The sequence below is a fragment of the Sus scrofa genome, chromosome 16 (assembly GCF_000003025.6).
Source record: "Sus scrofa isolate TJ Tabasco breed Duroc chromosome 16, Sscrofa11.1, whole genome shotgun sequence".
NCBI lineage: Eukaryota > Metazoa > Chordata > Mammalia > Artiodactyla > Suidae > Sus > Sus scrofa.
In genome coordinates, this window is record NC_010458.4 from 52,212,091 (window position 1) to 52,227,812 (window position 15,722).

General features: G+C 41.8%; 1 protein-coding gene across 7 annotated transcripts in view; it reads left to right on the plus strand.

Moving 5' to 3' along the window:
- Positions 311-15,722, plus strand: part of FBXW11 (F-box and WD repeat domain containing 11) — a 125,493-nt gene continuing 110,081 nt past the window's right edge. Inside the window, exons 1-2 of one of the 7 annotated variants that reach the window (XM_021077118.1) lie at positions 350-760; positions 10,112-10,275. Coding sequence is in view for 4 of the 7 variants with exons in the window: in XM_021077115.1 (XP_020932774.1) it covers positions 716-760 (45 nt within the window). In the remaining 3 variants the exon portion in view is untranslated. Of the gene's footprint in view, positions 761-10,111; positions 10,276-15,722 lie in introns of all 7 variants that reach the window. The other 6 variants (XM_021077121.1, XM_021077120.1, XM_021077115.1 and 3 more) reach the window with 6 other exon arrangements.

The window sequence follows — 15,722 nt, forward strand, 5'->3', positions numbered from 1 at the left end:
TGGGACGCCCATGCTCTCAGAGCCTCCTTCTCTGCCCGAGCTCTCTCGCTCGCTGGCCCCCCTCCGACACTTGAGCCCCAAGACCATCCCTTCCTAGAACCCACCTGTCGCCAACACCTCACCCTGCCACAGAGGCCAGACCAACCGTGCCGTTACTTAGGTGTCGAGCGGGCACTGCAGGCACAGACCGCGCATGTGCGGAAATCGGTCGCGCACGCAGGATCGCTGGCAAGTGAAGAGTTGCCTTGGAGTTTCCGTCCGGGTCCGGGGAGCCTCGGGCTGCCAGGAAGTCAGAAGAAACTAGCCGGAAAGAGAACCCGCGCGCAGGGCTTTCTGGGATATGTAGTAGGCGCGCACCTGAAGCCCCACCTTGAGGAAGCCCGTAATTCTTTAGGTCTGCACGTCTCTCATTCGCAGTCCCGTGCTACTTTCGGCTGAGAATTCAGCTTCGGACGGCTAGGAGAGATTGGTCTGGCGGGGTCTTCTCGTTCCCACAACGCTCTGCGGGACCCGCGGCGCCTGCCGGGAGCTGTAGTCCTCGCTCTGCGTACTGCGTTCGCCGAGGGGGAGGGCGGAGCTGCCGGCGGCCCGGGCGGGCTGGCAGCTAGAGTGGGTGCGATAGCCGCCTCCGCCTCTGCCGCCTCCGCCGTCGCCTCCTCCGCCCGGGCCGTTCGCTGCTGCGCGGGGAGAGCGAGGCGGGGCCGCCAGGGCCGCCATGGAGCCCGACTCGGTGATTGAGGACAAGACCATCGAGCTCATGGTGAGTGCGGCCCGCTGGACCGTCCGTTCTTCCGTCCGTCCGGCCCCGGGCGGGCCTGCCCATCTCAACGTCCGGCGCGAGGCCGGCCCTGGCCCTTCCCCGCTGCCTCGGCCCGAACCTGGGCCCTCCGGCCCGGCGCGCTTTACTCCGGATCCCTCGAGATCTCAGGCCGGACCTGGTCCGGCCCCCTCCATGCCCCTCGGTTTTCCTCCCTCCCTCCCTTCTCTCCTGTCTCTGGGCCCATCCCTGGAACGACCCTCGCTCGCTTGTGCTGTGGCCTTAGCTCACACTCGCTCAAGCATCTCCTTCCTCCCTTAGAAGGGGTTTTCTGTTTTTTCTTTTTCTAATTCTCCGGCCAGGCCTGCATCGCTCTTGCAAGCCCCACTCAGGCCGAGTGAGATGGTGATGGGAGGGGGTACAGAGAAGATCGACCTGGGGTCTCGGCCTCTGCGTCCTAGAAGGGGTCTCTCAGCACCCTCTTCTCAAGCCAGGGCTGTGTGGATGCCGGCATAGGCCCTACAGGGGTGGAGGTGGGGAGCTCTCGGGTTTGAGGCTGTGACCGATAAGGGGCCTCTTTCCTGGGCCCCTGTGGTGTCCGGCTTCTCGGACAAAGGGTTTCCTACCCGGCCGAGAGGGATGTTTGGATAGCGAGGCCCCAGGTACTCTGGATTCCATCTCCCAGGAAAGAGACACTGTAACTTCACGTTTTCCAGAGCCGCTCTGGGAAATTGGGGAGGGGGAAGAGGGCTTGTCCTCATCTGCGCCGCCAGTTCTTTCTTCTAGAAAAGGAGTAGGAGAGAATCCTAGGCCCCTGGGAAATCGATCACTCTTCTGTTAGAAACCTTTGGTACCCAGGCCAGACCCTCTGGCCCCACGAATCCCAACCCCCCCTCCGCCTTGGGACTTGGAGCCTAAGGTTTTTAGAAACAGGGCCACGAGAGAGTGGCTAGTAGAAACGAAGAACTTGCTCTTTGGTGGATGACTTGGTGGAAGAAATAAAATATGATAGCTATTACCTGCCAATTGGAATACTAGGGAAATCAAACTGGGCTCTGGAGAGCTGGGAGGGGAAGCTCTTTGCCTCAGCAAATGGACAGGCCCAGGCTTTCTTCCTGTGGAAATCTTGACAGTTTCTTTGTATCTCTTCTAATACAGTAACAACTTCTACTCTAAGGTTGAGAGGAAAGGTGAAAGAATCTACTTAACACAGCAAAACGTTTTCCTAGCCAGATTTTCTCCAGTGTGAAAATGTTTATTGAGTCAGTGATTCCACTGGGTAGGGTCGGTGACATCAGAGCCACTTCCCCCATTTAATGCTATAAATAATAAATGGTGACATTGAAAGTCTGTTGGATAGCTGCATGGTGTCTGTGGATGATGGTATCTGGGGAGTTGAGGTGCATGTTTTAAAAATGGAAGTACAGTAGCATAAATATGGAGGCAGCTTAATATTTGCTGTCCTTTGCATAATTCACTAGACTTCTTCAGCAGTCTTGAAAACTAGAGGGGAAAAAAAGCTCTGGTAGTTTCTGGGGTGTGTGTGTGCGTGCGCGCACTGGTGTGGTTGCTTTCTAAGGGATACTGTCACCATAAGTTTGATTTTCATTTATTAAGTAATTTATTAAGTAATTTTTCCTTTCAGTAAAGTTTATCAAACTTTTGTAATCAAGCCTTTGATAATCTGCAAATTTTGTAAGGGGTTATTTTAGTAAAATATCTTAACTGGAATTGCATATATAGTATATATGCTTACATGTATGTGTAATACATGTATTTACAACAGGAGTGCTTCATATCGAAAATTGTAACTTGGGGGGAGTTCTCGTCGTGGCGCAGTGGTTAACGAATCCGACTAGGAACCATGAGGTTGCGGGTTCGATCCCTGCCCTTGCTCAGTGGATTAAGGATCCGGCGTTGCCGTGAGCTGTGGTGTAGGTCGCAGACACGGCTCGGATCCAGCATTGCTGTGGCTCTGGCGTAGGCTGGCAGCTACAGCTCCAATTAGACCCCTAGCCTGGGAATCTCCCATATGCCGCGGGAGCGGCCCAAGAAATGGCAAAAAGACAAAAAAAAAAAAAAAAGAAAAAGAAAATTGTAACTTGGTACCTCTTTGAAAGTGTTCAGTGCTCCTTCCATTTACATGCCATTAAAACAATAACTAAAATGTCTTTATTTTGAAGAGAATTAGAAATGAATACAGTGTAATCCATTTAGTGTTTTGAGTGGATGTAGAAAAAAAAAAATCTCTGACCTAAATATACTGGTTTCCTATGCTTATAAATTGAAAAAGTTTTGATTTTACATAATTGTGTCTGTGATCTGAAAAGATATTTCAGCTCTTTCAAGGGCTTTACAAACTGGGATTCTTAAGATAGTTTAACAAAAAAATTTAACAGCTATCTAGATCAATTTTAAAATGCCTTTTCATATATGGATTTTGATACTCCCTCAAAGAGCTACCAGTTAAGACTCTTAGGCAATCCTTTTGATGAACATTTGTGTGTTTATTTTAGTGTAGTAGATAGCACAGGTACTTAACAACCACTTTACTGAATCCCGGATCAGATGTAGGAATGATAATGCTTTAAAATCCAATTGCATGTGGCTTTCTGTATTCATTGCATTTTCATTACAGTTTCCAAAACTAGGTTAAGAAAAAAAATTTTTTTACATTGGTTTCAAAATAATATGATGAAAGGAGGGGAAGGGGTTAAACTGGTGGTATTTTGAAAGCCTAAAGCATGAAATATTTTTAGATTTTTATGAGTCAGCTTCAGTATTCAAATATTTGTGATTGTGCGGCCTGTACCAGTTCGGTACTTAATGGTTAACAGGATAACTTTCATTTCATATTCCAGAGTGTGCTATATCAAAGGAAGGAAGCAGACTTCTTGGGTTTTACCAGTTTCTTAACCTTCCTCCCTCTACTTTCTTTGATTATGGTTCTTTCTCCCTTTTTTCCTTGTGCTTTTTTAGTTTACTAGGAAATAAAACTGGTGATAGCAGAATAATTAAATCTTCAAAATATAACCTCCATTGTGACTCCTACCCTGGTCTGCGGCCAGGTCCACAAAAAGCTTCTCCAGCTGACCTCCCTCATAGGGTTCAGTCTTTTTTGTTTGTTTGTTTGTTTGTCTTTTTGTATTTTTCTAGGGCCGCACCCACGGCAAATGGAGGTTCCCAGGCTAGGGGTCTAATCAGAGCTGTAGCCTTCACTAGAAGCCACAGCAATGCGGGATCCGAGCCTCATCTGCGACTTACACCACAGCTCACGGCAATGCCAGATCCCCAAACTACTGGGTGAGGCCAGGGATCGAACCCACAACCTCATGGTTCCTAGTTGGATTCGTTAACCACTGAGCCATGACGGGAACTCCGGATTCAGTCTTTAATATAGACAATAAATTCTGGATCGAGACAACTGAATTTATGCTTGCTGATGGTGAATAATTAACTACCGCATGTCTTTCACGGCCTTATATGGCCCTAACACTGTACCTAGTTTGTGGGACTGTTTTTCAAACTGCCAATTTTGATAAAATTAGCTTTATTTATCCACAAGGTAGAAAAGTAGTAATCCATTTGGAAATACACTAAGAAAAGTTCCCCAGGCTTTGTCTAATGTGCTAGACCTCCCTGGAAAGAAGGAAAACCTTTCGTTGTGTATCACATGATATTTAACACTTGAGTTGGAAATATGAGTTGATGTTCAGGCACATATTACTAGAAAGCACTCACAGAGCTGCTAATGGAAGAGAAAGCTTAGTCCTACCTGTTAGAAGATAGAAGTTGATGTAAAAATTTAGGAAAGATAATCCTGCTTCTGGGGTGGGTGCGTGCGAGCGTACCCCTCCCCCCTCCTTTAGTCAAGCAATGAGCACTTTGTACTCTATTGTTAGCTGCTGAATGGCTCCCCCTCTTTGCTAAGTGACCTTAAGTGAGTCATTTCCCTTCTCTGTTTTCTCTGAGGGGTTATGTTACTAGGTGAACATAGTAAAGGAGGGAAAATACAATTGGACTTTATTAAGAAGGTTTAATAATCACTTCTATTTTTACAGCTATCAGAGCACAGACTGGCCACAAGGCCAAGGAGATGAAGGAAACGAAGTGATTTATTGGAAATAGTTATCTTCTTTTACTTTTTGATCCCCCCCCCCTTCTTGTCATTGGCTTTCTAAGTGGAGTAAGTGGGATTGTCAAGTGACTTTAAGCAGTTGGGTCTTCCTTTGTCACCATCACTTATCTGCATCTGCCTCTGGCCATGTGCTGAGATACCAAATGCAGTTAAATAGACAAAGGTTTAAGTAGGGTCCCAATGAAATAAATTACATATTTTATAGGCCTCACTGACCTGCTTCAGGATACTGTCTCAAATATTTTCAATTTTTACCCAGTTTTGGAGTAGGTTAGATGTCCTTTCAGATTTGACCAGGATAAACATGATATTCCTCAGAAGAGTTGGCTTCTAACTGCTGTACCCGGAAAACTGAGAGCACTGTATCCCCCAGGAGCATCACTGGCGTGTTCCATAGGTTTACGGAATAGCACACATTTCCCTCTGAGCACTACTGTTTGGTCCTATGAATTTTGGAAAAACTTTTCTGCACTGTGAGGTACCTGGAGTCTAGGGAAAGAAAGTGTTTCAAGCACTCCAGTTCCATCCTGCCTTCCAGCTTTTTCTTCCCACATTCCTCACTTACTCTGTACTCCAGCCAAAGCAAGGAGGACTATGGTTCTTCCGATTCTGCTCAGTGTTTCCTTTGTCAGCATGAACATGAAGCCCAGGTAGCAAAGGCTTCTGAAGTTTAATGGAAGGACCTAAGTAAGAGTTGGCTCTCTGGCCAAATTGGTTTTGGGCACATCTCAAGAATCTTCTCTTCCACCTATGCTGATAAAGTCCTATCCCCTAAGAACACAATTTAGATGCCTCCTCTTTTTGATGTCAGTTTGTATTATGGTGGCAGATAGCATTTTGTTTTTATATCTTTAGTACTGCTTACACGATAATCATTGTTAAACGAAATGAATGACTTCTGGCACTTTGTATTTATCTTGTGGCACTTAACATTCTGGGCTTGTATTACAGTTTCCTGTTTGTGTCCCCTATTAAATAATAAACTCCTCACAGTGCCTTATTGTAGTGGGTGTTCAGTAAATGTTGAGTTGAATTTTCCTGTTGATTGTTTACATGTATTATTGCTCTCTGCCTTATATCTTAGCCATCCTCTTTTCTGGAAATTCTTTTCTCTATCACTTATTCTCATAATCATCTGTTCCTAACTCTTATGGGACATATTAGACCTTCCTGTGTATCATAAAAGTTTGATTGTGTCTAAGCTTCCCTTGCAGAGGCCATATCTGATTATCCTTTGAAGGCTTCACTGTGCGACAGATATTGATTAAATTAATGTTAGGTTGGTTTTTTTTTTTCATGCTGTGAAACCATTTGAAGCTTTCCTTTTGATAATCTTCAGGCCAAGGTGGAGATGAACAGAGGAGAAAGACTGCTAAGGGGGGGAGGGGGGTGGTGTGTGGCACACAGACATCCATAGTCCCTGTAACCATTCTTTACAGACTTCTGTGCACATACACGTTGATTTATATACATCTCAGTGCTTGATAGAAGAGTATTCAGGAAACCAAATTCCTTTTATATCTGTCGATGGGAACTCACCAGTCGATGAGTTCTAAGGATCCTGTGGACCTTAGAGAAGCATGATTTAGCGCAAAGGGCATGGGCTCTAGAGTGAAACTCCTGAGTTGTAGCTTTGCTGTCACTTGTTGGCTGTGTCACCTTAAGAAAGTTACCCTTTCTGTGGTATGATTTCATTATGCGTAAAAATAGGAAAATGTAGGTATTGCTCCGAGTGTTGGGAGGATTATGAGAGATGTATGTGAGAGGACCTTGCAGAGGCTTGTCTCTCAGCAACTGCTTGTCATGCTAACTCCCCACAAGTCCAGGGACTGTGTTTTGTAAACACAATCAAGACAGATGGTGTGAAGAAGGTTTTAATTTTCCCCCTGATTTCTGCATGTATTTAATGGTGAAGCTTTACAGAGGCCTAAAATTCCCTTGCTTTTAGTCATTTAATGAGACATCTTTGGGGGAACTGTTGAAGTAATACAGAATCAGTACTATCTTGGAAATCTGGGAAGTACTGTTACAGTTATTAAGAACTTCCTGTCATGGCCCAGCAGTTAATGACCCTGACTAGTATCCATGAGGACTTGGGTTCAATCCCTGACCTCACTCAGTGGGTTGGGGATCCGGCGTTGCCCCCAAGCTGTGGTGTAAGTCGTAGACAAGGCTTGGATCCCGCATTGCTGTGGTGTAGGCTGGCGGCTAGAGCTCTGGTAGGACCCCTAGCCTGAGAACCTCCATATGCCTCGGGTGCAGTCCCCCACCCCCCCGCCGAAAAACCAAAAAACTACCAATTCGACGTAATACAAACCTGAACCCACTCAACCCTGTTTTAGGTATCCTGGTGGAAAGAGACTGGTGATTGTTCATATTAGCATTGAGCATTGTGATTTATGTTTGATCCATTTAGTTTGCACAAGGACATTAGGATTTTCGAATTTATTCTTCTTTTAGTAAAGCTGGTGGTTTTGACCTTTAACAGAATAAGTGGTGGCTATCATACAAGATTTCCTCCTGGGCTGTATGGTTGTTCACTGAATTAGTTGACAAAGGGGAAAAACCTGTTGGTCAAGAATGTGCTCGTCACCTTCACTTAAGTTTCTGCCTATCGCAACTGCCTAACAGGAAATTTGTCTTTGTAGGCAAATGAGAGACAAACCAGGAAGACCTGACAGTCCAGTCGGTATCTCTAACCTGCATCTTATTGTTGTAACAAAATTCAAAGATTGCAGAGTTCCGTGATGTCAGCAGGAAGCATTTTTAGGAAATTCCCTCTCAGCGTTAGTCAACAAAGACCTTCACCGAATGGAAAGCTGTGAAGTAGAAACAGTGGGATATTAATATGTAAATTGGAAAACATGTCTGTGAGTAGAAGTCTATGTACAATGCACATAGGAAACAAATTCTCTAATGGCAAACCTCTGATCCATGGAAGAAAAAGAAACATCAGGCGAGACCCCTGCTGTTGAGAAAAAGGAACCCGAGTAATTTATTTTTACTTTTTAGAGTAAAATTTGAACATTTAACCAGTTTGGGGAGCTAATAATAAAATATGTTTTGGTTCTGTGAAATGATCGTTTAGGAGACTCAAAGAGAAAGGGGCTGAGGACAAGAAAGACTCAGTCCTTACACGCCTGGTCCAGCACCATTTTTTTTTGGCCATGCCCTTGGCATGCGCAAGTTCCCAGGCCAGGGATGGAACCTGCCATAGTGGTGACAGCACCGGATCCTTAACTGCTAGGCTACCAGGGAACTCCAGGCATCTATTAATCTTTGTTTCTCTAGCATAAGGCCTGCCACCAGTGAGCCATTCAGTAAAGTGTTCATTGGAAGGGAAGAAGGCAAAACTTAACTCACTAATACAAGAAAAAGTCCTGATGATATAGGAGGTTCAGAAATGAGTCCTTTAGTCAAATAGATGTGGTTCTATTTTGCTGTAACTGTTCAGCATTTTGGTTACAGCAGTGCGTTGGTTATACTTTGAAAAGCAGAGTATATTGCTTTGGCATTTAACTGCTAGCCGTGGCCCACTGACTGCTTTTGTCAGAATTGGGTTTCCAGTTTATTCTTAGGTTCTAGAGTAATGTGAAAAGTTTGAGCATTTATTCTTTGCGTGAGATTTTATTTGTGTAGTGCCTTTAAGTTGAGGTATTAAGGTATTTCCACCTCATTGTTATGGAGAGCTGAATCTTACTGATACTTCAGTCAGTCACTTCAGTTGCTTTGCTTATAACATGAAAAATCAGAACATCTTTAGTTTTTACCTGTGGACTCTTAGTGACTAATCTTGGAATTTTAAAATTCTTTGGTTTCAACTGGTTTCGGGATTCCTCGTCACAGATACATCTTTGCTGCTAAACACAAAGTCTCCTTGGGCAACGATATAGTGTGTTTTGGTATTAACATTAATATCGTGGGCCTTAGAATTGCATGGCCTTTTGTTAATACTTTTTGAAAGGCTTTTTAAGTGGCAGGATCGGGGAAGTTAGTCCTTTCAGGGTGGCTCAGGGAGTTCAGTTGTATCTTAGTTCAGCTAGGCTGAAAGACTGTATTTCTGTGCTTCTCCACTGTGATGTCAATTAGCTTAGGGCCTTTGAGAGTAAAGCTTGATTTCTTCTGCCCCAGGAATCATGGTCTTTCTGATCCTTGATCTTAGAGGAGGTCAAAGTGCTCTTTGAAAAGGGCATGGACTCTACCTCCTAGTAGAGGTGGGACTTAGGGCAAGTTATTTTTCTCAGATCTTTTGAGAATTAAGTATGAGTAATGAATGTAAAAGGCCTGGCCCATTAGTAACCCTTCAGTAAAGGTAGGTATTATAATTACTGCAGGAACATTTTGGCAGTAGTGTGGCAATAGAGGAAGTAGCAAATTTATGTGCAGGCAGCTTCACAGTCTTTTGATTCTTAAGTTTTTAATTATGTGATCTTATTGAATGCCTTTTTTTCCTCTCTGGATAATTTGTTTAGAATTTACAATCTGATGGGAGAGTTGCTATGGTAACAAAGAATGTTGATATAATATGGACTGGGCTCATGTATTTAAAGATGTTATCTAGTAAATTGTTTATTAGTGTTCTTTATTGTTTCCCCTAGTTTACCCAGTGACTGGTCATTGTGGGGGACTGACCTTTATTAAGTCAGAAGTTCACTCTTCAAATTATGTCACGTATTTTAAAATGTCTTAAATTTCAGCTGAGGGTTGAAGAGTTGAGTGATGTGCAGATTTGATGTTTTTGTATGTAAGTAGCAAACCGAAAGATTTCTTGTTATGTGCTTAAATAAATATCTTTATTGGGAGACTTTTGAGCCTTCCCATATTTTGGCTGACAAAGTTTCTGTCATAGTAGAGGAGCTGTCTTAGGAAAGAGATAAAGTTCATGGCAGCCGAATGACCTGGGACAATTTATGTGGATAATAGAGAAAGTTCTTAGTTGCTCTCGTTTGGAAATTGCGTGATTATTTGTCATAAATAAATATTAACGTTAGGGATGTTTCCTTCTTCACTATGTAGACTGTCTTATCCTCTCACCACAGAGGTGAGCAGTGCTACTGCAGACCTTTTATTACCAAATAGCCGACTCAGGGGTTGTAACTTTTTTTTCCTGTGCCTCAGATCCACCACTCCATTGACCCTTCCTTCCATTTCTTGGTGGCTGTCCTTTGCCGCTGGTGCCATGGTGGGTGTATGGATTGCTTTCTGTCTTTCAACAGTTACCGAAGTGCATGTTTGGGATTTTGTTGAAGAAAGCTGGATACAGTAAACGGAAAGAATCTTGGAAGCTGCTTGACTGCTGTCTTTTCTCAGACTAGTCTGAAAGGGAATACTTCCCCATTCATTCTGGATTGGTGGATCTGAAGTACAAAATATTGTCCAGGTAAGCAATAACCCTGTATTGTTTTGTTATGTGGAACTCAACTCACTGAGAGAAACTTGAATTTCTTTACTTTTTTCCACTACTAGAGAAAGGGAAAAAAATGTTAGATATTTATGCTTAGTGTTCAGGTTTGAGTGCAGTTTAGTGAAGGTATTTGCTAGTAAAAACTTAGTTTCAGTGTAAGAAGCACAGCTTTTTTCATTAAATAGGCCCAAGTGGTTTGTAGTCATAGCCTAACAGGGAATGTAGTACAGTAAGCAAGGGGATTTTGTTTGGGGAATAGCTTGTAAAATATGGAAAACGAATGATAATTTTGTGGCATTATCTTATAATTTATAGTTGATAACCTGGTCAAAGTAATTTTTTTAGTTAACATGTAAAGTAGTGGTCTTTTATTCTTAGAACCCCTGGAAGGTCTTCTCAGAAAGACTTACTAACTGTAGCTACTGTTTATTGAGCATCTACTAAGTGCCAGGTGCTCTTGTAGGCTCCTTACTCATATTTCTTATATAGATGACACATGCTTTCCATGTATTTTTTTAGATAGTAAAATGAAGCTCATGAGCAACGTAAGTACGGTTTGCCAGGGTCATATGGCTAGTAAATGGCAGCGCCAAGCTTTCAGCTTAAGTCTCTGTGTCCCCAAAGCCCTAGCTCTTTCCATCTGACTACATTTGAAGTTTGTACTTTAACTTTGGGATTGTCTCACTGTCTGTCTCCTGTTAGAACAAGGTACAGTTTTCTACAGTGGGTTCCTACTGGGACAACTCATGATGGATCGTTGTTTGGCATGGTATTTTAATGCTATCTGGTGCTCTCCCTGCTTAGTGAGAGGATTGGAAAGTCTTCAGTCGGTTAATCAAGTGAAACTAAAGGTCATTTTAGGGAGTGTAAGAGAGGTTGTGCATTTAAATGTCAAAATGTGTTTTATACAGGGAAGCATGATTTGGTCTAGTAGCCTTTCAGTTCCTCCTTAGTTTTTATTGGTTGTTTAAATAGCTCAGGAGCTTGTAATGTAGACTTCTTTTGACCTGTGGTTTGTCAGCCTTACAAGTAAGACATTGTCAGGCCACTCATGACTTTTACTGGTATTTAATTACTTCACATTACCCATTTCCTTTAATCTTAAAAATTATTATTATTATTTTTTTATCATAGACTGACACTCTGGCTTGTTTTATTTTCATTCATTTACGTTTGTTAATGTTTCTCCTAGGTGAGCAGTTTTCACACTTGTCATGTGAAGACCTGTCAGGGTGTTGGTGGTGGTAGTAAAAATAGTAGCAGTTAATACTTACTGGGCATCTGCTCTGTATTGAGCACAATTCTGAATGCTTTACATGTATAAACTCATTTTCACGGTCACCCAGTGAGATAGGTACCCTGATTCCACTTTACTTACCTGGAAACTGAAGGATAGAGTAGTTAGGCAACATGTTCAAGGTCACACATCTAGTAAGAGTCAGAGAGACAGAGGTGAGATAGGAATCTAGGCCGTTCGGCCTCAGAGAATGGGCTTCTAATGTCTGTGTCTCATTTAGAGTATCACCCAATGATAACAAGAGAGGCAGAAATCCGGAAGACTAAAACTATATATTCTGATTTCAAGGGAAAGGAAATCATTGTTGTTGAATATCTATTTCGTATCTTCTGTAGAAAAGAGTCTAGATCACAGATTCTATGTTAGCCATCCAAGACTATCTATCAGGCTCTTTCCCAAGAGGACTCAAGGTGGGGTTCGTTTAAGATTATCTTCCAGAACAATGCTGTCCCAGTAGAACTTTCCACAATAACGGAAATGTGCAGTATCTCAATCTGGTAGCCACTAGCCTCATGTGGCTATTTTAAAATGTGGCTCTGTGACCAAGGAACTGAATTTTAAATTTTAATTAATTTAAATAGCCACAAATACAGCTTTAGAATTTACCTTCATCCAAGGTCTGGTCCTGGATTTAACACCCTTAGAAATCTCATCTGGTCAACATGCCGAAAACCTTATCCCACGGTTGGACTTAAATTCATTAACCCGCTGTGCAAGACTAATGTGTAAAGCCAGTATTGCAGTTTATTCATATATATTCATATGTGCACACTGTCATGATGAATATGACTTTTCTGATAGCTAGATTTGCTAATTAGGTCTACGTAATATTGTTTCAAAAAAGAAACAGTAGGGACCTGAAAACTCAAGCCAAAAGACTTTACCTACCAGGTCAGAGCATAGTCAGGTGGTTAAGTTAGCAAGGACTTGGCCAGGGAACGGGCTCGAGACTGAGAAAACATCATTCAGCTATCACTTTGGGGGTGGGTAGTTTTCCCTTTTCTTTTCTTTCTTTTTTTTTTTTTCAGCTTCTCTGCTTGCCTTTACTTCCCCAGTCCTTTTCTGATTACGCCATTCATTTTAGGCATGTTAATACATTCAGCCTGAATGCACTCTTATAGGTCTGGAAAGCGCTTTGTGTTCCTTAAGGCACCTTTATTGCTGTTGGGATCCATTTTGCATTCATTTTTGCCTCTAAGAAAGCGGTTGAAATTTCTTCGCTTCGCCATGGCCTCTTTCTGCTGAAACACACTTACTAGCTTATTTAGTTTGGTCATATTGTATAGGGTAGACTAGGAACATACTCAAAAAATATACCTGGTGGTACATTGTCTTTGTATTACCTCATGTTATGGAATGAGCTTTTTTCCCCCCTACTTATTACACCATTACTTTGGGACTTGTTCTTGATCCTTCTTTCTTCAAGTAGAAAGAGTGACATAGCCAGATTTGCATTTTAAGAAGTTAACTTTGAAGGCGTGTGCGAGATGGAGACTCAAGGCAGGGGAACCAGTTAGTTCCAGTGAGCAATGATGAAGGCCAACCAAAGCATTGACAGGGTGTGGTGGAGTGGACTTAAAAGAGATGTAGGTGGTAGGATCTACAAAATTGGGCATTAGTTTTAGGAGTAAGAGATGGATGGAATATAGTATGAATTTTAGATTTTTGCCTTGGATGCCAGAATGGATGTTTGTTCTCTTTTCCAAAATAGGGAATACTAGAAGAACAGACTGGGGGGAGTTGTGGCGGGAGGAAAGAATGAGTTCAGTTTATAATGGATTTGAGTTGACTATGGGTGAATCCTTTAAAAGGAGAAATATCTAGTAGGAATATTGATCTGGAGCTCACTAGAGAGAGCAGGGATAGAAAAATTGGGGGGATATTATTTAGCCGCAGGGGTACCTAACTTTACTCAGTGGAATTATAAGATTACCTAAAGATTGAGGAATATATATCTGTGTATGGAAATGCTAATATAAAGCAGTGAGCTACAACTAAGATTATGAGGTCAGATGTGGCGTTGATCAAGAGATGTTATCACTCTCTCCTTTCCACTTTGATCTGGGGGTTTTTACAGCCTTTTCCCAATCAGCAAATTAGCCTATTATGTTTGGATTGTGATTTTTTTTCCACTGTAATAGTTTAATTAACAGAGGTACAGTTTTTGAAATGTGTTTTTTAAAGCACCATGTTATCACTACACATCTTATGTACATTTATCAAATTCATTTCTTTGCATCTGGTGACAAAAACAAAGGAAAAATAACCTAAACAGTGAATGTTCTTGATCAAGCATGAAACGGGAAATGAAAATTTGCTCTTCTGTCCGCCTGTCTCAATTCCTGATGTTTCTCATCTAGCTCTGATGAGTGTGATTATAGTATTTTAAAAACGCATTTTTAACGTCACACCATGAGACATGAGGCCTAAGTACAAGCCAGCTGTTTAATCTACTAGTTAGTTGAAGAAACAGTGAGCTGTTCAGGTGCTGGAGTGAAACTTAGCTGTGTAGGAATTATTGAGATGGTGGGTCAGTCCCGTGTGGCATATACTTAAAAGATTTTTGAGGCAGATTTTTACTGTATGCTGTTTTCACCTTTTGCACTGACTTTAGACCCTAATTCCCGGGTGAACTTATGTATAACTCCACTGTAATTAGGTTTTGGTAATGCAAGCGTGGTGATAGGAAGACTTCATCACAGCTAGAGTCAATCAATACGTGAAAAACTTTTTTGAATACACTATGATGTCTATGGTACACATCCATAAGGTGCAAAATGAGTGAAATACATAGTAAGGAAAAAGTCTTCCATTCTCTTTAGCTCCAGCTACTCAACCACATTCTTGTACAGCCTTCATATGTAGGGGTTTGTGTGCTGTACAGGTGGTTCTGCACCTGATTTTTTTTTATATATATCTAAAATATGACACAGTACCTTTCATATCAGTTCCTGAAGAGTGCTCAAGTTTTTTGAAGAGATAATTTAAAAAGTTGCATGCTGATTTGTATGTGTTATATTTTGTGAAACCAGTCTGGACTAAAACACATAGAGGTTATTCCAGTCTTTATTTGCTATTATACGTAATGCTGTAAAAAAATAACACCTGCATTTCACATATGGAGGAGTATGTCTTCAGGACTGATTCCTGGGAGTAAGGGTCACTTGATAGGTGCTTTTACAAATCTGATAGGGTGTTCCTGGCATGGCGCAGTGGAAACGAATCTTACTAGGAACCATGAGGTTGTGGGTTCGATCCCTGGCCTGGCTCAGCGGGTTAAGGATCCTGCATTGCCGTGAGTTGTGGTGTAGGTGGAAGATGCAGCTCGGATCTGGCATTACTGTGGCTGTGGTGTAGGCTGGCAGCTGTAGCTCGGATTAGACCCCTAGCCTCGGAACCTCTATATGCCTCGGGTGTGGCCCTAAAAAGCAAAAAAAATCTGATAGACATGGCCACATTGTTGTTAAAGAGTCACATTACAACAATGTATACTCTCACAGGTTTTGTTTTTTGACACTCATGGTGTTACATTGGTTTTAAGCTGGTTGCTATTTTAATTGTTCTCTTTTTTTCTCTCATAACTTTTTATTATGAAGAATTTCATACATTTGTGTATATATATGAAATAATATATGTTAAATAAATATATATTAATATATAAAATCAATATATTAAATAGTTGGGGGAAGCAATATATATTAATATATATAAATTAATATATATTAACTAGTTAGGAAAAACCAACAAACACCTATATACTCTCTCCACCTAGTCTCAACAATTGTTAACATTTTGCCGTATTTGCATCATTTCTCTGCTCCCTCCTCGGTCCTCCCTTCTTCCCCTCCTCCCCCACTTCCTCCATCTTTCTTCTCCCCTTTTTGTCCTTCTCTCCTCAAATACATACTATTTTTTGTTGTTAAACAATTAGAACTAAATTATAAACATGAAACCTCACTCTAAACATTTTAGCATGTATCTCCCGAGAATGACAGTCTCTTTTTCTCTCTCTAAAAACACAAACATGCATACTATATATGTATAGTTTATCTATATCTCCATATATAACCATATATTAAATGTAGCCATATATATTTTGTTTTATATCTATAACTATAATACTGTT